The 23,617-nt window shown below is 39.4% G+C and overlaps 1 protein-coding gene across 1 annotated transcript in view; it reads left to right on the forward strand.

Annotated features, from left to right (window-relative positions):
• The window catches only part of MORC1 (MORC family CW-type zinc finger 1), a 185,422-nt gene that overhangs the window by 140,415 nt on the left and 21,390 nt on the right, over window positions 1-23,617 (forward strand). Inside the window, 5 exon segments of the mRNA XM_024735327.1 lie at window positions 8,318-8,387; window positions 10,504-10,570; window positions 13,812-13,955; window positions 21,845-21,932; window positions 23,385-23,438. Coding sequence (XP_024591095.1) covers window positions 8,318-8,387; window positions 10,504-10,570; window positions 13,812-13,955; window positions 21,845-21,932; window positions 23,385-23,438 — 423 coding nt within the window.

Here is a 23,617-nt window from a genome sequence, read left to right on the forward strand (position 1 = left end):
TGAATATCAGTTGCTAAGGCAGTGAAAGAACATCTATGGGTGTGGTTATTTTAAGTCAGGTTGGACCTGCCTGTTTAATAACCAGGAACCATACTACCTTTTTGGTTGGACTGGCTTTGGCCCTTTTGTCCTCTGTGGTCATTTAGGTCTTTTTGCCTCTCACCTGGCCTCAGGAGCAGACTGGCAGATGGATTCATTTCATTTTCCCAATCTGCAGACATTTAAAAAACTCAACAGCCAGATCACCACTGACAGATGTATTTTAAGAGTTTGGCAATGGAGTCTCTGGGGTTTACTCTGAAAGGTGTAACCTCCAGCATCTAGTCCAGAGTGTGATACTTTCTGGGGCTGAAGAAAGATTGATGAATAAAGGAATGAATGGATGGAACCATCTTCCTGTTTTGGCATGAGCTAATAATCCTTTACCAACTACATCTGGTTAGCTCTTTAGGGCATCTTTCAAAAGAAGCTGATGCCAGCTCAGGAAAGGTATCAACCCACTCTGAATCCCTGGGGTCATTGATGGGGCCTCTGTGGTATGTTACAAAAGCTGAGGAATGTCTGGAAGAGTTGATGAGTTTCCAGTGTCTAGGTTTATGTTCTGTGGTAGCCAAAAAAAAAAAAAAAAAACCCAAACCCCCAAACAAACAGACAAAAAATGACAGTAAGTACCCTGTTTTGGCATCACTACTATATAACAATGAAAGTGAAAAGGTGACTCAGTAATCCAAAAGAGGTGAAGAAAGAAGAAAAGCAAATAACCTGCATAGTCAGTACCTAAATCAGCTGCATCCACCCTAAATAGGCAAATTTTTCTGACTCTTCTAACAGAAATTTATTTTAAATGGGAAACTGCATTGATATTGCAATAACATGATTTCTGATGATTAAAGTTGCCTTAATTTCAAAAGCAAGACATTTATTAGTCAGTTTTCCTGGGTGATGATGTTACCATTGCCTCTATATGAACCTGTATAGTCCTGTGATTGTTGCTAACAGTATCAGAACTTTCACATTCCTGTGATTGTTGCTAACAGTATCAGAACTTTCGCAGACAGAGCTGCCCCCTTATGAGATATAAACCAGAGCTGCCCCAAGGGCTTTGGAGGAAGAATTGCCTATACTCACCCTCCATAGCATCATCCATCAACTCACCAACAGACTTACAGACACAAAGACAATATGTGATACATCCCCTGACTTAAAGGAAAATCTCCTGGGCAATTTATAATCAATCTAAATATTCATGTGCTAGTGTGTGAACTATCAGGAACCATGCACCAATTCAAGACACATTTACTGAACAGTACTATGTTAGAGATTTTGAAGGACACCAAAAAAAAAAAAAAAAGATCTCTTCTCTAAAGGAGCAGAAAAATTGGAAGACAATTCTACAGAACCATGAGTTAGCATTATTTTATGGAAAGGAGACAGGCTGTGAACTCTGACAGATTGAGCCAGGTTCACATTCAGACCTGCATGCCACATGTCAGTTGTATCAACTTATGGTCTTCTGTTTTCTTTTCTATAGAAGGGGAATAATAATATTACTGACTCTCAAGGTTATTATGAGAATTAATGGGATGATTTGTGACAGAATGAAAATAATTCCTTGTGTTACAATAAACATTTTTTTAAAGATTTTTTTTGATGTGAATCTTTTTTTTTTAAGTCTTTATTGAATTTGTTACCACATTGCTTCTGTTTTATGTTTTGGTTTTTTGGCCATGAGGCATGTGGGATCTTAGCTCCCTGACCAGGGATCGAGCCCACACACCCTGCATTGGAAGGTGAAGTCTTAACCACTGGACCCACCAGGGAAGTCCCCAGAAAAAACGTTTTTAAAACACACCTTTGTAATTCCAAAGAAGGAAAATTCAGCTTTGGGTAGGCCAGGAGATGGGAGTAAAGAATGAAAATTGAGAGAGTGACATTGCTTTGTGGAAGAAAAGGTAGAGCTAGAGAGTGACCCTGTGTTTGTGGGAAGGGGTGGGAGGAAGGAGAAAGGATGTAATCACACAAGCAGAAAAACACTGGTGCTGCAGAATCGGAGAGTCTGGAGGGGAAGGTTTGTAGAGAGAGATGAGTAGGCTAACAATTGACGAAGTAAAGTAGACCTGCTTCATGGTAATTTTAAGCTGATTTTTGCCTTGTGTAACTATTTCCTCCATTTCTCAACACAATTTTCAGTAAAATCTGTATATTTATTAATTAATATACTTATATTATATTAATATATAATATAAATATAACATATATTTATATGTATGAATATATAACTTATATGTTATATAATTATATAAATATATAATTATATTTTTATATAAATATATATTTATATATAAATATAACTTATATAATTAATATATTTATTAATGCTTTGTACAGTTGGATTTCTTTTTGGGAGGTGGACCCAAGTGTTGAATTCTGTTTTGAAGTGTCATGGCAAGAATCAAGGCTACTACAGGATCCCAGTCTTATCTGGATCCCGTAGATATGAGGGTTGACTATTAAAAATAATTAAAACTCTCTGTAATTTACTGTTAATACTTTTTCAGAGAAAGGAAGAAATCAGCAGGTGCTAGAGTAAATAAAATAGACATTTTGGAAAGAGTATGACTTATACTTGTCTTAAAAAGTGGGAAAGACGTAAGAAAAGGAGGAAAGAATGTATTTCAGGTAGAGAGAACTATGTGGGCAAAGGTATGGAGGCAGAAGTCTACCTAGTGGTTACAGGGAATTCTGAAGAGAACTTTTTGGTTATTATAGAGAATGTTTATAAATATTTCCAGATATCTTAGAATCACATTGAGAAGAGTTTTGAATACCAGAAAAGGGTTTGTACTTGAGGGAGAAAGTAATCAGGACCTGTAGGCAAGTTTTGAGAAGGAACATTTAATCATGGAGATTTTGTCTAAAGAATTAATTCTTTGTGTTATGAAAATGTTGTGATAATGAAGCAGTACTGGAAAGAGGAGAAACTAAAGACCAAAAAACCAAGTACGTTGCTGCTGCCTGGAGATTGTAGTACAAGAAGACAAGGAAAAGTGAAACATCTTGAAGGAAAATAGCACAACTTGGAAAGGCATATGGTAGACTAAACAGTGACAGCAGTTTTGAGATGGCACAATCTGGAATGAAAATGTTATTATAAATAGAAAGAGGACTTGACCAGAGGAATCTAAGTGGGCAAAGGTGAGACTGAGGATTTGAAGTTCAGCAAGACATTCAGGGGTAAGTGTCCTGAAGTCAGTTGGAAATAACTGGGGCACAGATGAGAAGTTAGGGTTGATGATGCTGGGAAGCCATTGTTTGCATAAGGGTGATAATTTAACCCCCTGAAATTTTCTTTGAGGGAAAAATAATAATTACCCAGGAAGAGTTGAGACACAGAAGGTTATCAAAATCAAGAGAGGAAAGAATTCCAAGGGACCTCTTCATGCTTCCCCATCTCAGCAAATAATACCATCACTCACGGTTGCTCAGGCCGACACCTGAATTTCTCTCCTTTCACACCCTGCACTAAACCCATCAGCCAATCTTGCTGAATCAACCTTCAAACACATACTCTGTTCTACCCCCTCCACAGCTACCCACCTGGCCAATTCACTAACATTTCTTACCAGGATTATAGCAGTAGCCCTATAAATGATTCCACTGCTTTTGGCCTCCACAGTCTAAAAATCTGAGTATCCCATCCAAAATATAAGTCAGATTATGCTATTCTCCTACTTAGAAACCCCACTGGCTTCTTTTTTTAAAATTTTATTGAAGTATAATTGAGTTACAATGTTGTATTAATTTCTTTGGTACAGCAAAGTGACTTAGTTTTACATATATACATATATTCTTCGTTTTTTAATTAATTTATTTATTTTTAGATGTGTTGGGTCTTCGTTGCTGTGTTCAGGCTTTCTCTAGTTGTGGCAAGTGGGGGCTACTCCTTTATGTGGTGCACGGGCTCTAGGCACGTGGGCTTCAGTAGTTGTGGCTTGCGGACTCAGTAGTTGTGGCTCGCGGGCTCTAGAGTGCAGGTTCAGTAGTTGTGGCACACGGGCTTAGTTGCTCCGTGGCATGTGGGACCTTCCTGAACCAGGGCTCAAACCTGTGTCCCCTGCATTGGCAGGCAGATTCTTAACCACTGCACCACCAGGGAAGCCCCCCATGTATTCTTTTTCATATTCTTTTCCATTATGGTTTGTCACAGGGTATTGAATATAGTCCCCTGTGCTATACAATAGGCTCTTGTTGTTTATCCATCCTGTATATACTAGTTTGCATCTGCTGATCCCAAATTCCCTTTCCTTCCCTCCCCTCCCCCTTGGCAACCACAAGTCTGTTCTGTATGTCTGTTAGTCTGTTTTCGTTTCATAGATATGTTGATTTTTATCATATTTTAGATCCCACATATAAGTGATATCATATGGTATTTGTATTTCTCTTTCTGACTTACTTCACTTAGTATGATAATCTCTAGGTCCATCCATGCTGCTGCAGATGGCATTATTTTATTCTTTTTGATGGCTGAGTAAGATTCCATTGTATATAAGTACCACATCTTCTTTATCCATTCCTCTGTCGATAGACATTTAGGTTGTTTCCATGTCTTGGCTGTTGTCAATAGTGCTGCTATGAACATAGGGGTGCATGTATCTTTTCGAATAATAGTTTCGTCTGGATATATGCCCAGGAGTGGGATTCATGGAGCATATGGCAACTCTATTTTTAGTGTTTTGAGGAACCTCCATACTCTTCTCCATAGTGGCTGTGACAATTTACATTCCCACCAACGGTGTAAGAGGTGAACCCTCCAATGGCTTCTGCTCACACTTAGAATGAAATATAGTGCCCTCCAAGGCCCTACATGACCTGACCTGACTTCCTTGCTGTCCTCACTGCCTATAATTCATTCCTTCTCTCACTCCGCTCTAGTCAGCCTCACCTTCCTTGGCCTCCAGCACCCTAAGCTTATTTTTCCTTCACAGCCTCTTCCTTTGTTGTTCATAATGCCTGGACTCCACTGCTTCCTACCCCCAGCAACATACGTGGATTTTCTTGACTTGTGTTTCAACTTTCTTTTATTCTGTGAGCATATGGAGCATCAGTTACTGTCCTAGACATTGGGGATACAGCAGGAAAAAATTAGGCACTACTCCCTGTCTTCATGGTGCTTCCATTCTAGTGGGGAAGTCAGACAATAGACAAGATAAATAAGGAAAACATGTTGCATGGTAGGCAGTCGTAAGTGCTAAGGAGAGAAATAGAGCAGAGTTAAGGGGACAGGAAGTGTCAGTGTGGGTGTGGTGAGAGTGAGAGCAATTTTATATAGAGGGGACAAGCAAGGCCCAGTTGAGGGGAGATGCTTGAGGAAAGACTAGAAAAAAGTTGAGGGGAATAAACAAATCAACAGCAACTCAAAGACCTGGAGAAAGGAGGGTGTAGATATTACAGTGACCCCAGAGAGGCAGTTGGGTAACCCAGGTCATTCTCCTTCTCTCACCTGTGATATTTTTCTTCAGAGAACTTATATTATTACATATCCATCTTTTTATTTATTTAATATCTTTCTCCCTCACTAGAAAATGAGCTCCATAGTCTTCATCATAACAGTGTCTGACTCAAACTGGGAACTCAGTTTTACTGAATAAACTAATGAACAAAAGGGAGGCACCTAGAACGTAATGTTAACCATGGAAGAGTAAAAACAGGAAGGGCCTTTGAACTTGGCAGGAGGGCAAGAACTGGTAGCCTTTATGGGTCCTTGATAAAATGTTTGGGGTCGGTGTGGAGGGGCAAAGAAGCAGAAGGAAAGAAGCCAGACAAAGTGTCATCAACCAGTTCTTAAGCTTCCTTAACGCGGGTTGCATGAGAAAAGTGTTACACAGTTGGCTATGCTATGCTCTTTTTCCTCTCTCTAACTTAGTTATGATTTATTTATCCTCTTAAATAGATACTTCACAAAATTGAGCATGTGATATCATGCTGATCCTTTGCATGCCTCGGGGAGTTGACAAATCCCACTCTACTCATTGTTAACATAATTTTAATTAAGGTGTCTAAAACCCCTTGTTAAGACTTAACTGTAATCTCATTTACTGTGTGGGAAGTATTATCTATTCCATGACCGGAAGTAAAATCTTAGGAAAGCGATATCCTCACACTGCAGAGTATGAGACACAGTTAAGCCTAAGTGGCTGGAGAGCATTTCTAATGCTGAAATGAAGTAATGTATGTGAAAGAGCTTCACAAGTATCAAAATACACAAATAGTGTCATTGAAAAGACAACTGCACGTTTTCTTGTCTCAGCTTGAAAAAATCCAGACCTTCAAAGCTGCAAGTACATTGTAAAAAAAAAAGGCGGCATCCTATGAACTCAGATATTTACACAGTGTCATTTAAAAGGAAACACTGTAGGCTGTGAATTGTTTATCCAAAATATTTTAAACATTACTATGCCAAAGAATAAAGGAAATAAAAGAAAGGAAAAGAAAAGAAGGAAATCTCTCCTGCAATAGAGACGGTAAAGCCTCGTGTAAGTAACACTTTTGGGGTGAGGGGACCATATCTGACCCTCATGGAAACAGCCCTCACACGGCAGAGCTCAAAGCAGAGAACCAAACAATAAAATGCAAAAATAATTTCAAGAGGCTGTGTTAATAATACCGCCACCAGGAGTTCCCTGCTGGAAGTGCTGTCATTTTTGTTAAGCTTGGATACTTTTATCTTGTCTGATTTCCGTCATAAGGAGAAGTTACCAAAGAAAATGAACACATCCTGAGTAGGATCATCATAGATTATTACAAAGTGGTTATTACTAAAGGCGTGAAGTAGTTCTTCTCATGAGCTTATCTTGTGGTTGCTGTTAACTGTGGTAGGAAATAGTCTATGCTGCTTATAAACTGGTCAAAAAATATTCACTTCAAAGGGAAGACACAAAGTATGGAGCTTTTCCTTACATATCAACACATCAGGAGAAAACTTTAGATTTTATGTTACATCAGAAATAAATAAGATACCATTTTAAAGTCATTTTGCAAAATGAACTTTAAAAATATATGCATTTCTGTCCTGCGACTTGAGGACACAGGGAGGGGGAGGTAAGCTGGGATGAAGTGAGAGAGTAGCATTAACATGTATACACTACCAAATGTAAGATGGATAGCTAGTGGGAAGTAGCTGCATCGCACAGGGAGATCAGCTTGGTGCCTTGTGACCACCTAGAGGGGTGGGATAGGAAGGGTGGGAGGGAAACACAAGAGGGAGGGGATATGGGGATATATGTATACATATAGCTGATTCACTTTGTTATACAGCAGAAACTAACACAACATTGTAAAGCAATTATACTCCAATAAAGATGTTAAAAAATATATATATGCATTTTATTTACTTCCTGGGGCATGAATTTATTTACAGTATAAGAATAAAAATATTTTGAAATGGACCAAAGTAACTTAGAATCAGTTTTATTTATTTCCCCCTACTACAAGGCTTGATTTTCTTAATTTGGATAAAATAGAAAATGACGGTGATGGACGGCCTCACAGTTCTTTCGTTGCTAGGTTACATGTGTGTCCATTTAACCTGCTTCCTGACAGAGCACAGTTTCCAGAATGCCGTGTAAAATATATGCCTTTGTTTCCTGGGAGGGGAGAAAAGGAAGGTTGATAGCCTCCCCATCCCACATTTGTTTAGCAGTTTAGAGGGGGCATTGAAAGGCGAAGGATACACACAATGGGTAAGCTCCAGAAAACTGAGAGCTGTACACCTCACACCAGGTGACGGAGTCAGGAGCCCAGTGTGTCTCAGCACGTGTTCAGGGGTCTTCAGATCAAGGAGCAGACAGAGCTTTTGCTTTACCCCTGTCTTCTTCAGATTCCTTTTTTTTACTGCCTTTGCCCCACCTTCTCAGACACTTAAAAATACGTGAAAGGAGCTTCTGGATCTGTTTTCTTGGGTGGCATAAACAAACTCCATCTGTCTCTCTCTCTCTCTCTCTGTCTCTGTCTCTCTGATCTAAAGAAGCGCATTCCCAAAATGTAAGTTTTCTATGCAAATATTGGTAGAAATGTAAAAATCCCACTAAAGAAATGATAGACATAAACATGACAATTATAATGCAACCATCCTTGAGCTGCATGCCAGTATAATTTTTGACAACACGTATGATTGTCTCCCTTTAGAACATGTCCCTAAACTGTCCTGGCAACCTTATGGTCTCTCTCTGATATGAGCATTGATGTTCAAGGTCAGTTTTGCACCTTACTATATGTCCTTTGTTTTTGTACAGCTTTAAATACAGAGCTTGTTTTTCAGGTTTTAGATAAAAGTGACCCTGATGTTTCACTGAGACAAGAAGAAAAGGAAGTTTCTCTTATGAATAAAGGTAAAAAAAGAATTCAGTTTACATATATTAGCTGTAATGTCTTGAGTCTTTTTCAGTATGACTTATGCCACATATCTTATGTAGGATATAGATCAGAAGTTGGGTAGCAGTTCAGATTTTAAAAAATTAAATCTGTTGTTCCAATAGTGGGAGGAGAGGTGGATAGAGAGTGAGCTGCCAACCTCACACATTTTGGAGGGGCAGGGGGACACTTCCTGCCTGAGCGCACTTCCCCCAGTACTACCTCACTGCCTGAAATTCCAACAGTGGACGTCTGTCACCCCCTCATTGAATTCTACTTAGAAATTTGCTGACGACTGATATCAGGCCTATAATTTTCAGAAACTATTTTTGAATATTACGATGACATTCCTCTGTTTTCAGTCATTTTAGTTCTTTCCCTATTTTGCATGATTCCTCTGAGATCACTAAGAATAGTTCAACAAACGCATTTATTAGTTCCTTCATGTCCATGGGATGTAATTTGTCTTAGGTGAGAGACTTGAGCTTCTTTTAAGCATAAAGTTGCCATCTGATAATATTCAATCTAAAGACAATTTCCCTGCATAGAGAAGCTGGAAACAAGCTGGACTCAGAAAATTTTATTTTCTTAGTGTCCATTCATTATTATTAGTAGAATTCTTTTATTATGTGTTATAGTATTATTATACCATTGTCTCCTTTACTGTAAAATTATACCATTGGGCCTAAGCAGCAGGACCATTCTTTTCATTGTCATCTTCTTATTCTGAAATAAGTTTTAAAGCCTTTCTTAGTCTCCTAAACAGGTCTCAGTTCATTTTGACTCCATAATTTCCAGTTGTTTTTGTGTCGATCCGTGCTATCATTTCGTGTTCACTCTTGGTTGTAAGCTCTCCCTTCTTTGATACTTCGTTGCTTAGGTAACCTAATCAGTCATTCAATCTTTATATTTGAACCCATTAGTGAGGTCCATAAGAAATCACACTTTTTCTCTTTCATCATAACTAGGATAGTTAGCCATTCCACAATCAAGATTTCTTTTGTAAGGGTCTCTTAATTTTAAAGCCAGTCTTTTATAGAAGTTTCAAACTATTAACATGCCTTCAAGTATGTGCCTGTTGGATTTCCAAATTGTAATGAAAAAATTGTTAATACAATTTTGATCCTAAAATTAATATTTAATTTCAAATACTCACCCTGGATTTGGAAGGAACGAATTGTGAAATATTTTCAAATGACTGTAGTTATGAATTAGTTGGCTAATGGGTTAAGAAATTTTACTTTGCATGCAGATCATGAGCAAAACCAACTGTGCCTGCAGTGTGCTTGGAAAACCTGTCTGTTCTCTTTTATGTTTCCTTAGAGGAGTCAGGCAGGTCCTCAGCCATTTACTCACCATCCAAAACTTTCCTTGTTGCTGTCCTGTTCCCCTTGGCCTTCAGTGGCCCTAAACTTATTGGCAAGGGTTTACTTGGTGGCACAAGATCACAGTTATCAAAAAGAATTCTAGAGATATTAGCTGGAAGAAGAACACATTGACCTATTCCTTAACACGCTCCCCAAGACACTCTTGAAACCAATCCGAGGGGATCAAAGCATTTCCGCTCTTCTATGGACTGTAAACAAATCACTAACCTCTCTGAACCTCGGATTCTGAAGTTCCCTGAGTGAGATTAACGCGATGACTGTAGGTCGCTTTCTGCTTTAAAGTTCTGCTCTCTCCTAGAGGCACATTTCTGATTGGGATCTGTCAGGATGTCTTTGAACCTGAACTCAAAATGGAAGAGAGTAAGATACTGGGGGAAGACAAGTGGTTGTCTGGGCAGAGGCTGCTGAGAGAAGGGACACTGGACAGTTCCCATTAGTCATCCCGTGCACAGCAATAGCAAAAAATAAGCATCATTAAAAAGAAATTATAAAAAACAAGCTACAGAGGCTCTTGGATTCTTTATTAAGAGGTTATTATAACTTGCCTTAAGAACATATTGGTGCAGTTTTACAAAAGAGTGTTTGAATACAAAGCCAAATTATATACAATTTGTTAATGAACTGCTAACACTTCTTTCAGTTCACTTCATTGTGTAATTGCCAAAATGTGATTGACTTTCTTCATTTTGTCTATGTTCTTTTGAAGAAAAACAGGAGCTGTGCAGTGATACTGCAGAAATAGAGAGAAACCCTTCGTCACCTAACTGGGAAAGGTGAGTGTACTGCAATTATACAAATTCCAAGGGAGTACAATTATATTGTTGAAAAGTAATTATCAATGTTTAAATACAAGAAGAAAGAAAATAATAGCAACAAGCAAAGGCAATGAAGAGTGGAACCAGATTTTACAAAGGAGACAGGAAAGAATAGAACACACTAGATTTCTTACCCTTTTCCCAAACTTTTTCATTTTCTTTTGTGAGGATTTGGGAATTACGAAATGGAACAGGCTTAACTTCCCGCTCACAGAAAGCAACTAATTCAAATTATTGTAATATAGTCAAAGAACTAAAAATGTCACATATATGTATGACTATGAAATCATGAGCTGATTTTTTGTGTGTCTCTCATTATCTTATTGCCATACATATGTGCAATAATCGTTGTATGCTAGAATTTTCTTGACATAAGACTCTTGTCACTTTTAAATAGAAGCTGGATATTTTGGTTATCCAATAGAATGAAAAAAAAATGTTTTCAAGGAAGCAGATTCTTATCCTCACACTGCTCCAAATTTGTCTAAGCTGCTTTCCAAGCATTCAGACCCAGTGTTGCTGGGAAGAATCCTGTGTTCTTTTTGCAGAGGGGCGCACTGAGTTAAGTACAAAGAAAAACAAAACAAAACAAAACCTAAGAGGAGCTGTTATTGTCCTGCACTTGCTGACTGAGTAGTCACTCTAACCCTCAAATCCCATCCCTCCACTCTTCCACTCAGAAGCCTTTCATAGCCCCGCCACTTTTAAGACAAGGCAGAAACTCCTGAGCATGGCACAAGCCCCCTGTGCTCATGACTCCCAGGTTAGCTCCCACTTTGCTTCCCAGACTTTCAAAATTGCTTCCCGTTCTGTTATATCACAAAATTCCACCTCTTTTTCCACACCACTTCCTGGGTTTGAATGCCCTCTTGTGTACTGGTCTGTTATCCTTTCATTCACGTCCCAGTGCAAGTGTTCTCTCCGTTGGGGGCCCCGATTCTCCTGGACAGACTCAGGTGTTCACAGAGCCACCACTGCGGAGATCAGATTGCATCATAGTTCATTCACCTGCAGTAATTATTTGTTAAATACCAACCACGTTCTGACACACAGTGTGAACAACTCCTCACGTCAGGTGGAATTGTCGTCTGAGTATCTGTCTTCCCTCTGCATGTGAGCTTCATGAAGGACAGGGCTCATATCTTTTCTTCTTTGTAACTCTGGCCTCTGACAGATCTTTCCCGAACACTCCATCTAAAATAGCCCACCCGGCTTCTGATAACGCACACCATCAAATTGTATCATCCCACTGTATTTCTTTCAGAGCCTTTATTATTATTTTAAAGTATCTTATTCAATTATCTATTTCTTTTAACACTTTACATTCTAGCTTTCTTATTTTCTGTATTTTCACTTGAAACTAACTCACTCCACAAGAGCAGGGGCTGTCTTACTCACCACTGTGTCCTTAGTGTCCAGAATAGCACCTGCCTCAGAGTTGACATTCTATAATATTTGTTGATTGAATAAATGATGTAATTTTCCCCCCAGTGCTGTTGTTAGGTCATTTTATGGACGATGCTTTAACCTAAAGTTATTTACTAAAATTTGAGTTGAAATTTAAAATCCATCCAAAAACTAAAACATGTTTTTTTGCCTGTGTGTGTATTATTTCATATATTACTTTTAGGCTTTTATGAACTTGTGTTTTTTTAAAAATAATCTTTGAGTCATAACTACAATATGAATGTTAGAACTATTATCCAATTAAAACAATCTTAATGGGAGAATCTTATCAAATTCATTAGTAGTGGTAGTAATAATGGAGATGATTATAATAACATTGATAACTAGGTACTGTCTGCTGAGCACTTACTGTTAGTAGGCATTGAGCTAAGTTCTGTGTATGTATTATGTAATCCTCAGCACAGCTTTGTGAGGCAGGCACTATTATTATTTGGCAGAAGAAGAAACAAAGGTTCAGGGAGGGATCTCTGTGCTCTGGTGTAGTGCATTTTACCCTCCACCTCCCACCCCAGCACAAATTTCCAGCATCCCAAAAATGGTAAAAAAAAATTAAATTTAAGGACTTCTTTAATAAAATTTCAGCATAAAAGAGGTTATAATTAATAGGCTTCAGACATTGTGTGAGTGTTCTTTAACAGACAATTAAGCATTAGTTATAACACAGTGTTCTTAATCTTATATAAAGTATCAGCTGAAGTTAGGCAGTATAATTACTGACAAAGAACTGTTGACAGTAGAAACATGTTCCATTTGATATAAGCTATTATCCAATTTTTTAAAAAAGGTCCATACATTGTAAACATAGGAAACTCTCTAGAGTTGTGGTCTTAATTCATGGGCGTTAGCATGAAGGGATTACTAAAATCTCCTTTTCACTTGACAAATAAGACCCTACGTGATCTGGCCCCCACCTGCCTACCCAGCTTCGCCTCCCGTATTGCGTGTCCCCCAGCCCTCCTGAGCTTTTTTGTTGCCCCGGTACTGAAAGCCTTGGGGCTCATTAACACACTACACACTACTTTTTGCATCCTCATTGTGAGCTCTTCTCCATGCTGCAGCCAGTTATCTTTTTAAAACATGTATCAATCAGATCACCTCACTCCCATGGAAGAAACCCTCCAATGGTAGCACCTGCTCTGCTTAAAATAAACTCCAGTCCCCACCCCATGGCCAGTGCCTCTCACCTCCTCTCTCTTCCTCTTCTTCCTGTGCACACCCCCCCTGCAGCCCTGGCCTTCTCGTGTGTCTCTCGACAGCCCTACCTTGTTTCTCCCCCAGGATCATTACACGTCACCTGGAACGCTCTCCTTCCACCAGATCTTGACTGCATATTTCTGTCAACTGACTTTGCTTTATTTCTGGACCTACCTTCTGTACCTACCTTCCCCCAGGCTAAAGTAGAACTTGGGTTTAAAAGCCTCTTTCAGCAAATAAGAGATAAATGGTATATGACTACTGTTATTAAGAATAAATTACTGCCAATTCTATTTAATTGGGGCTACCCAAAAACCTTGAAACAAGATTTGTCAGGAATAAATAGTAATTCTTATACCTGAGAATTGATTTTATATAACTACATAAATGACAGTTTTCAGCATTACATCTATGTCCTAGCTTTCATTTTTTGTGTATTAATATCTCATTTGTTGTGTATTAATATTTCTGAATTTATTAGTATCTAATGTGATTTCTACTTAGAAACTATAAACCTTGGCTTGTTTTTGCCCAGTAGGCCAGTGGAAGATTTAAATTCAAGTTCTGGATACGAAGCCAGCGTGTCTGTGAGGAGTGGTTGTAAAGTTGCTTCTTCACTGACAACATCTTCTCAAAGCACATCTGTCAAGGAAACAGTAAGAAAACTGACATCTAATTTAAGGTAAAGATACTTACTAGCATATTTCTACATATGCTTTGTTGAATTTTCTAAGCAGTGACAATTCCTGATATTCTTTTCTCTGTTGGGTGGTGATATTATTGAGAAAATTCAATAGAATGACTTTATGACTTGTCTCCTAACTGCACTGATTTAGATATAACGTGGGTGACATGTCTTTTGAAAGAGAACTGTTGTCACTAACTGCCCTCTTGTTACATGGTCCAGCAATATGGTGGATGTTAATCCTCTCTCCAGTGTAATAAAGAACCAGGATTTGTAAGGATAGAAGACAGGACAGAAAGGGCTATTAAAAACAGACAAATGGTAGTGTATATATGTCCATGCCACTATCTCATTTCGTCCCAGCTTACCCTTCCCCCTCCCCATGTCCTTAAGTCCATTCTCTATGTCTGCGTCTTTATTCCTGTCCTGTCCCTAGGTTCTTCAGATCCATTTTTTTTTTTTTAGATTCCATATATATGTGTTAGCATATGGTATTTTTTTTTCCCTTTCTGACTTACTGCACTCTGTATGACAGTGGGAAGCAGCCACATAGCACAGGGAGATCAGCTCGGTGCTTTGTGTCCACCTAGAGGGGTGGGATAGGGAGGGTGGGAGGGAGACGCAAGAGGGAGGAGACATGGGGATATATGTATAATGTATAGCTGATTCACTTTGTTATAAAGCAGAAACTAACACACCATTGTAAAGCAATGATGCTCCAATAAAGATGTTTAAAAAAAAAAACCAAAAACAAATAGGGGCCATTTATAATGAACGGGGGAAAAAAAAATTCTTACTGAATTTCTTCCTTCCTTCCTTCTTCCCTCCCTCCCTTTCTTTCCGTTCTTTCTCTCTTTTTTTTTTTTTTTTTACTGCCTCACGAAGACCCTCATGACATTATGGCCTTCTAGAAAGTCTCTTTTTGTAGCTTTAGCTACTGAACTTATTGAGAGAAACTGAGTTTTACTTTTTGGTTCAGTGTACAATCTTAACATTTGTGGGCACGGTTAATGAGGGATTTAAATGTCTGGATCTCAGTTCTCAAAGGATGGAGACAGGGAGGGGGTAAAGTCCAAGGTTCAGAGTTTTTCCAGGTAGGGACCAATGATAGGAGGGGGCTTTACAGTCAAGCCAAAGAAGTTAGTATACAGAAGAGTGCTCTCAAATAGGTGTCATATGAGCGGGTGGGGGACAGTAGCAGAAGCACCACTAAATTAGTACAGCCAGTTGGTTTGGTTGGGCTTCACAAGCTTTGAGGGGCCTGGGTGAGGAAAGAGGCTTTCAGCAGAGGGAAATACAACATGCTCTAGCTGGAATAGTGTTTTCCCTTAGGATGTTACTTTGACTTTCTGACCAGTGACTGACAAAATCTTCCTGAAGAAAGGAGTTGGCAAAGGATAGAAACAGGAAGGAAGAGAAAGTTAGAGGTGGGGCATATATATAGGGAGCTATGGCCCCTACGCAGGTCCAGGATAGGGTCTAGGTTCCTGTGTGTGACAGTAGACTGCAGACCACTGGAAGCCATGAATTCCATTCTGCAGTTGCCCTGGGCTTTATGGAAGTTTCTGTGTCTAGGGCTGTGGGGCTGTGCTTACATGGATGAGGGCCCCACCTACCATCCTTTAGGAACACACACCTAACATCCGTCCTGCCCTAGGAGAAAGGAGGACGCTCTTGTTATATTCAGGAGGATCCAACTTGGACTTTGCATCAGGACACATTTTCACTAATGACACTAGGGATCCAGAAACAAGTCACTGATCAAGGAGTTAAGCCAGAGTGCTGCATTCCTGAACAGTAAGTTCTGACTACCAGATCTGCACAGTGTCTGGGTTGGCAAGCTTGCACGAGCCTGGGAACGGGACAGAAGCAAGCCAGACCTCAGGGTTGTACAAATATTATGAGGTTGAAAAGGCCGTTCATCCAGTGATCTGGATGGATGTCAGTCTCATACTGCCATGGCCTACAGTATAGTCCCTAGAAAATAGGATTCTCCAACCATCTTCTTGCCTTCTATCAGTGTTCGTCCGGACGTATGTAAGATCCTCATCCTTGATGTTGGGGAGCCTTAAATTTGAATCCTGGTTTCTTACTCACTAGTTCTGAGATTCAGGCATGTCAATTGGTCCCTAAGACATGGTAGTATGGAAAAAATTATATATCAGTATGCCTGTGTATATCTGAATAAATGTGTGCATATTATTAAAAAATGTATGGATATGACACGTCAATGATTGGGACATTGCTTCAAGTGAGCCAGGCCTTCTTGATGATAATAATAGCCACTATTTATGAGTCATTATTATATTTTACGCAGTCACCTAAGTGCTTTGTATACACTAGCTCCTTAGACAAACTTACAAGGCTGGTATTATTTTTAATTTTTTTTTTTTTTTAAAACGCTAAACTGAAAAAGAGAAACTGAGTAACACTCAAAATCACAAAGACAATTACACAGCTACTAAGGACAGGGCTCCCTGATTTGGAAGCTCTTGCTTTTAATCACGGTGTATATATATACTCACACGTACATATGTACATACTTACATACATACACACACACTTTGTAATATTCACTACATATACACACACACAGACACCCACACACGCTTTGCTGCTCTCCGCACTATGCGCCTGGAGAGATTTGCCTGGTTGTGTTGCAGCAGAGTTTGGATGTACAGCTCTGCATTATCATTTTCTTTATTTTTTCTTGGCTAATTTTTGTTCTGCCTCTAAGTGTATCATCATTATTAATTTTCATGAGTTACATGTGATCAAAAAGGAGATAATCTGATTGAGTGTACTAAGGCTTTAAGGTGCATCCACCTCTATAATTAGGCATCAATAGAAAATTTAAATTTCCCAGAAACCATCTCCCTAACGAACATGTAGAACCTTTTAGTACTTGAAATCATCATACTGTTATCAACTGAACACTCTGAAAGCCAGATGAATTAATAAATAAGCTCCTTTCTGTACCAGCTTGAATTTTTTTGTGGTGATTGTTTTATAAAAATATTCAGTGGGAAAAGAATTGTACACAACACAAGGCTTTAACTGGAACAAAAGGAGCTCCTCATTTACCAATTTTCTCTTTTGCCTTTGGCAGCATGTCATATGTTTTCTGACATTTCACCAGTGAAAACAGATTTCTTGTCTTCTTTATGTTTTCTTCCCTGTACTGCACTATTCTATTGTCTGGTCCACATATTAGTCCTTGTGTTTACTAGACTTTAAATTCCTCCAGGCATGAAGATTGTGGCTGGCCATGTACAGTGTGGAGGGGACCATGTTCTCTACACTCACGATTGTTCACCAGACTTGCCTTGCTTGTCACAGATAAGAGAGCAGTCAGGCCCTTTGAAGTGTGTGGAGTGTTCCCTCCACTTGGTTCACTTTGAACATGACATCATCCTTATCCCTTCCTACACTGCTAAATGGGCCTCTTCTATTAGTTTCATGTTATAAATTAATAAACAATAGTCATTCTTATTATCCTTTTTTATCACCCGATTATGCTCAGTTTAACATTTTCCTATCTTGCATTATGTTTTGTTTTATGTGTATTAATTTATTTAATCCCCAAATGTAGTAACTCCTTTGAAAACAGATTGAATTTTCCACAGTGTCCAACGTGTATTAGTAGATTTTCAAAAATAATTTTAGTTGAATTGAAAGGGATTAATGTAAAAAGCAGTGAATAGTACTACTGGATGTTAAAGTGTTTTCAAATAATGGGGTGCAACTGAGTTGTGTGAATAAATCAGAGGTAAATAAGGTAAACTGAGATCCAGATTGTTAAATTTTACCGAATGGTCCTAAACATTGAAGCAGTATCAAACCTCAGATCACTTTCAACAACAACAACGATAATAATAATATTTTTTATGCACTTACTATGTGCCAGGCACTGTCCTAAGGGCTCTGCATATGTTGACTCACTTAAACCTTACAACAACCCTATAAATAGATACTTTTATTATCCCCATTTTACAGATGAGAAAATTGAGGTATGCAGAGGTTAAGTAATTTGCCCAGCATTACATAACTCTTAAGTGGTAGAGCTGGGATTTGAATATTGGCAGTCTGGTCTCATAGTCCTTACTCACAAATGCTAACCTATAATGCCTTGTTTTAGTTTATCGTTGTATATGTAAACTCGATATAAGTCAGGCTTCATTTATTTCACCTCTACAAAAGTGCAAACATGCTTCATGTTATCTTAACTTTTAAAAATACCAAAAATAAATTTTAAAATGAAAGTCACTTTTTACAGGTTGCTGCCAGTTACTGAAGCAAAAGAAAAGACCACAAAAAAAAAAAAAGAAAATTAGCAATTGAGGTCTATCAAAAACCAGGACCTGACTCCTGGTTTTAGAAAGTGGAGCCATGCCATTTCCATAGCCTTTCACTGGGTTGAAGGAGAGAGTTTCGCTCTACCTCAGGTAGGAGGCTTGCTCTTCTCCTTAGCCAAGACCAAGCTTATTATTAACTAGTTTACTCTTTAAAAAGAACAGCAGGATAACCAGGAACCTCTGTGTATCTCTGCTCATGTCTAGAAAGAGCAGAGTTATATTAACACAAGAAAGATTTTTCTTAAGGAAAAATTACCCTGTTGAGAAAGGATATGGCCACGGAATGAAAAGGAAATGGCCCTTAGCTGGAGCTTTTCAAAGCTTGGTCGTCATATATGGAGACAGAGCTGATTTAGTGTTGTAGCTCAGCTAGTTGAACTCTATAAAAATTTCCAACTCAAACTTGTAGATATGGATATGGTTTCTGTAGGAATTCAACTGAAATGGGCATTATAGCCAAGAACCTATTACAGTCCTGGGTGCAAACAATAGCTCTGGAAGATCTTCAGGTTACTTATTTCTTGAATCCCCAGGAAGAGAGATAATGTTAATAAAGACAAATTCCTGATTTTATTAGCAAGTTTGGAGGTGGAACTATGAATAAAAGCTCCAAGGGAAGAAGGGGTGTTCTTGGTAAGAAAAGACTCCCCTTGAATGGTAGCACTTGGTTCTTGAGTCCCTCCAAAATACACAGTATACATTTCGATACTCCAGACACCAGGTTATTCCTATAGTTCTGTGCTGAGGACATCGTTGAAGGACCTTTTTTGAATTAGAGGATCACTGTTTCTGTCTTAAAGGAAACCTGAAGTTTGAGGGTGGAGAGAAGTTTGATTATATATACCCTCCTCAGGAACAAAAGAAGGTGTCATTGAAGAATTGCATCGAAGAAGGGGACTCAAGACAATAAATGAAGGAATTTTTAAAGAGTTCTTAAGCATCTACATTCAGCCCCCACATTTATGATTTTTGGTAGCTTACAGTTTTTAAGAGGATCTAACAGTTTTCCTGGATTATTTTTTCAGGAAAAGGAAAATGCGGAGGTCTGTGCGTTTGTGCTTAGAGACTACAGGAGCAGGATAATTTGTCTTCCTCTCCAGTCAGTCTCGTGGGACAGAATCCCCAAGGGGAGAGCCATTTAGCAGAAGTGAGATGGAGGAGAGAGTACAAAGGTGGATACTAAGGTCTTGGAGGGAGAGGGGCAAAGGAGAGTACAGGTGGGCGTGGACATGAGGATCCTTAACAATTAGGGAACCAGAGACGTTCAAAATAGGAATAAGTCCTCAATCAAAGAGCTTCCATAAAGATGACATGAAGTTTTGTATATGAAGCCTATAGCAACACTTAGCACATTTCCAGCACTTTATAAAGAATGGATGAATTTGACCAGGGTGCTCAATACCGTCAGAAAATACTCAGTTCCCCAACATATAGTGCAGTTGGCCTGGCATTCTTTCTTCACAGGTTGTACCCGCCTGCCCCGCACAGCTAGCTGACTCCTACCCTTCCTTTGGGGCTTCCCAAATACGAATTTGGGCCCCTCCTCTAGGTAGCCATGGTGCTGCATTCCCATTCTAGCTTCTGTCACTGGAATAGTTTGCTTCCTTGTCTGCGTTCCCTACTAGGCTGAATTCAGTGTAATAAGAATGTATTGGGTTCCTAGCATGGCGCACAATGCCAGGCTCTGGAAGGTGCACTAGATAAAGGCTTTGTTTTAGTAGCGTTCAGGGAATGTCTGTGGAATTAATGAGCTTGAGGATATTGAGAAAATACAACATGATGAGCTACTTGTGACAAGTGATTCCAATAAAACCTTTACATAAAGTGTTTCACTTTAAAATAATCTCTCCTTCTCTCTATGTGTCTTTGTCTCTTTACCTGTCTTTAGAAATAATAGTACACACGTGTGAGACATTATTCAGACTATAATGGTGTTTCATGTAAATTTTGATGTAGAGATTTCACAGACTGAGAATAATCCAGAACTGATTCAGAACTTTGTCTCTCCCCAACCTGCCCCTTCACCCTTTCCCACTCCCCACCAAATGCCACCACCTCCGAATATTTGTTTTTCTAGAAATACTTCCTTGGAAGATTGCTGATTAGCTCTAAATCTAAACCCCACAGAATTTATACCCACCATGAAAAGGACCAATACTCAGGACCAGCACAGGGGTTTCAACCCTGTATTGGAGGAAGGGAGGCTGGATTTAGGGGAGGAAAGAGGTGGTTTGTATTTTAAAATACCTCTCACCACTTCTCCTCCACGAAACCTACCGTAAACTTGACCACAGGCTTCCTTTCCCAGGGACTCCACTTGAAGCTTTTCTTTCTATGCCATCTGATTTCTGCTCAGCTCAAATACCCAGAAGCCCTTTCTCATCCTGCCTCTTCCCTACTCATCTTCTTACCAGCCAGGCAAATAATTCTGAGGACTCTGTGTGTGTGTGTGTGTGTGTGTGTGTGTGTGTGTGTGTGTGTGTGTGTGTGTTACATTTGATGTTGTGAAATGCTGAGGATTTTTAACTTTTTGGATTGAATCTCCTTAAAATTACAAATGAATATTGCCACAAATAATATAATTAAAATACTAGGAATGTAAATTATATAAGAAATAGCTGTTTTATCCTTTGTGTGCCATGTTATTTTATAACTGAAAAATTTTATAAGTCCCTTGGGTAATATACATGAAGTTCTTGGAACACTTCAACATAAAACACTCTATATACTTTTAAGATGTGGTAACTGTAAATTTCTAGATTTCATATTCTCCCAGGAGTGAAATGTATGTCATCTAGGGGATTAATCCTAGAAAAGCCATCACACTAGAAGGGTGGGGTGCTCCTGCCTTTTGACGAAATGAAGCACCTGTCAGAACAATGACCATGGCTGTCTGGAAAGAGCAGGGTCCATGTATGATTTCTAGGGGTAGTCCCAGAGGCCCCGATGAAAGAATTACTCCAAAGAGTTAAGTTCTTTGGTTTTCTTAGGGAAAAGTCAGTAAGCCTGTAGTCAGCCTCTTTTCCTCCGGGAATTTTGCAATGCTGACTTAGCTGTCTGCCAAGGAGAAATTCAGGTAGGTGCAAGGCTTTCCTGCACTGCTTGGTTATGGATGGGCATTGTGAGCTCATGCTTGCTTGCTTTAATAAACGTTTTATTTGAAGATAAATGTACAGAGATATCCCCTGTACCCTTTACCCAGTTTCTCCCAATGGTAACATTTTGCAAAACTATAGAACAATACGGAAATTAGGATATTGACATTGACACAGTCAAGGTACAGAAGACTTCCATCACCACAAGGATTCTTCCTGTTGCCCTTTTATAGCCATGGCCACCTCCCTCTCCCCAGTCAATGCCTTTTGAAGAACACTTTGATGCCACTTATAAAAACAAACTATTTGGCAGGCACAAATGTTCATCTTTGCCAAGATATTTAACAAAACCCAGGAGATAGAGCCAGTTCGGACAGTTGAGCGCTGCCTCTCTTTTCCTGGTATATTCTCATCTCTGCTGTGCTTATATTCCTAGGGAGATTCTTCTGTATTTTTTCCCTGAGTATTGTCTACCATCGGAATTTGGCCACACGTCTCTGGAGGAACTTACAGCAAGTTTGGAGGCAAGCTGACTTTTTTTGAACTTTGAGGGAATGACAGAACACCCTGAATTGAATCTTCAGTGAAGAAAAATGTAAAGGGTTACCAATGAGAGGACCTAGAATAGCTTAAGTGAATGAGCATGGGGATCTTTGTACTAAGTGGGTAACTCGGAATTAAAGCTGCATGGGAAACCAGCATGGCCAAGGTTTAAATAAACTCTGGGAAGATTGTACAGACTGAGAGTAGTCAGTCTCTGAGATGAAAAGAGACAGGATATAGTCCTTAACTTCTCTCCCTGCACCAAAAATAGTTCCTATCCCTTAGATACACTTCCTCAGCTACCTTTTATGAGGAACTGAGGTGAAGATTGGGTTAGAATCACTAAGCCATCACAGGGAAAGATGAAGAAAATTGCATTTACCAAATCTCGTCTCAGAGGCCATACTATATATGATGGGAAGGAAAACTTTGATCAGCAGCTACCTGGGGTGCACAGGGTGAGCCTGGCACTGGCCCACAGTGGGCGGTCCCTGAGCTGCTGAGTCACAGCAGGCTGTGGGGAAGCTGAGTGAGGGGTGCAGGCCTCAGGCCGCCAGAGCTGCTCACGGGACTGGAAGAACCCTGCCAGGTACAGGAGGGTGGGGGCCTTCTTCGCCACCCTCGTGCTCGGTGTTGCTTGTGGAAGGGATGGATACACGTGAAAAGCTATCAGTGAAAAGAGCACCACATGATTAATTTGCAGAGGTGCCATATGTCTTCATCTGATCCTGGATGAAGTCCTACATCATTGTTTCTGCTTCTTCACCATCTACTCTCACCTCATTCTTTCCCGTGGGGCTTCTGACTCAACAGCGTCACTGGGACTGTCTTGTCAAACCACCAGTGACCACTGTGCTGACAAGTGCAGTAGTCACTTATCTTACCTGACCTCTTCAGCCCAGCTGACCACTCTTTCTTTCTTGAAGCACTTTCTTTATGTGGCTTCCATGACAACACACTTCTCATTTTCCTGCTTCCCTCCCTCCCATCCTCTGCGCTGGCAGCTCCTTCTCTATTTGGTTTCTAAATGTCGGTGTGTCTGAGGGCTTGTTCCTGGACCATTTTCTTCTCTCTATTAAATGTTGTTTCTAGGTGACCTCAGCTAGTCTCTGACTTTAAATACTATCCCACATGCCAGTGACTCTCCCCGGTCTATTTCTGTGGCGTCCCCATCCAAGATATCTAGACTCCAACGGCTTTATTATTTATCATTTACTTTTCCTTCACCTTGATTTTCTTTTTCATCTGAAAAATTTTAAAACCATGTTGTATAATATAATTAGACCCTGGCTTAAAAGACCCACAGCACCAATGTTGGCAAGTTCTAGGCTTTGATGCTTTTTTATGCTAGGTACTTGCATGTTATAACTCTATTGTAGACAGCTCATTCCCTAAAAGTTAATATCCTGTTCTGTTATCATTTATGAAAACAGCTGGAGCAATGCCCAGAGCAGACAAACAAGAAGCTGAAAATGTGTTTCAACCAGGTAAGCTTCCTTTCAACGTAATCATTTATATTCTAAATGATCCTGTATTCCAAAGGAGAAATAATATACATTTCCAAATGTTAGGTTTGAAAGGAAATCAAATTTGCATTTACTTATCAAGACTTAGATTAATCTGTAGCATATCAGATGCCACAAAGCAACATCTTTTTGAATTTTAA

This window comes from Neophocaena asiaeorientalis, unplaced genomic scaffold (genome assembly GCF_003031525.2).
Source record: "Neophocaena asiaeorientalis asiaeorientalis breed wild unplaced genomic scaffold, Neophocaena_asiaeorientalis_V1.1 scaffold136, whole genome shotgun sequence".
Lineage (NCBI taxonomy): Eukaryota > Metazoa > Chordata > Mammalia > Artiodactyla > Phocoenidae > Neophocaena > Neophocaena asiaeorientalis.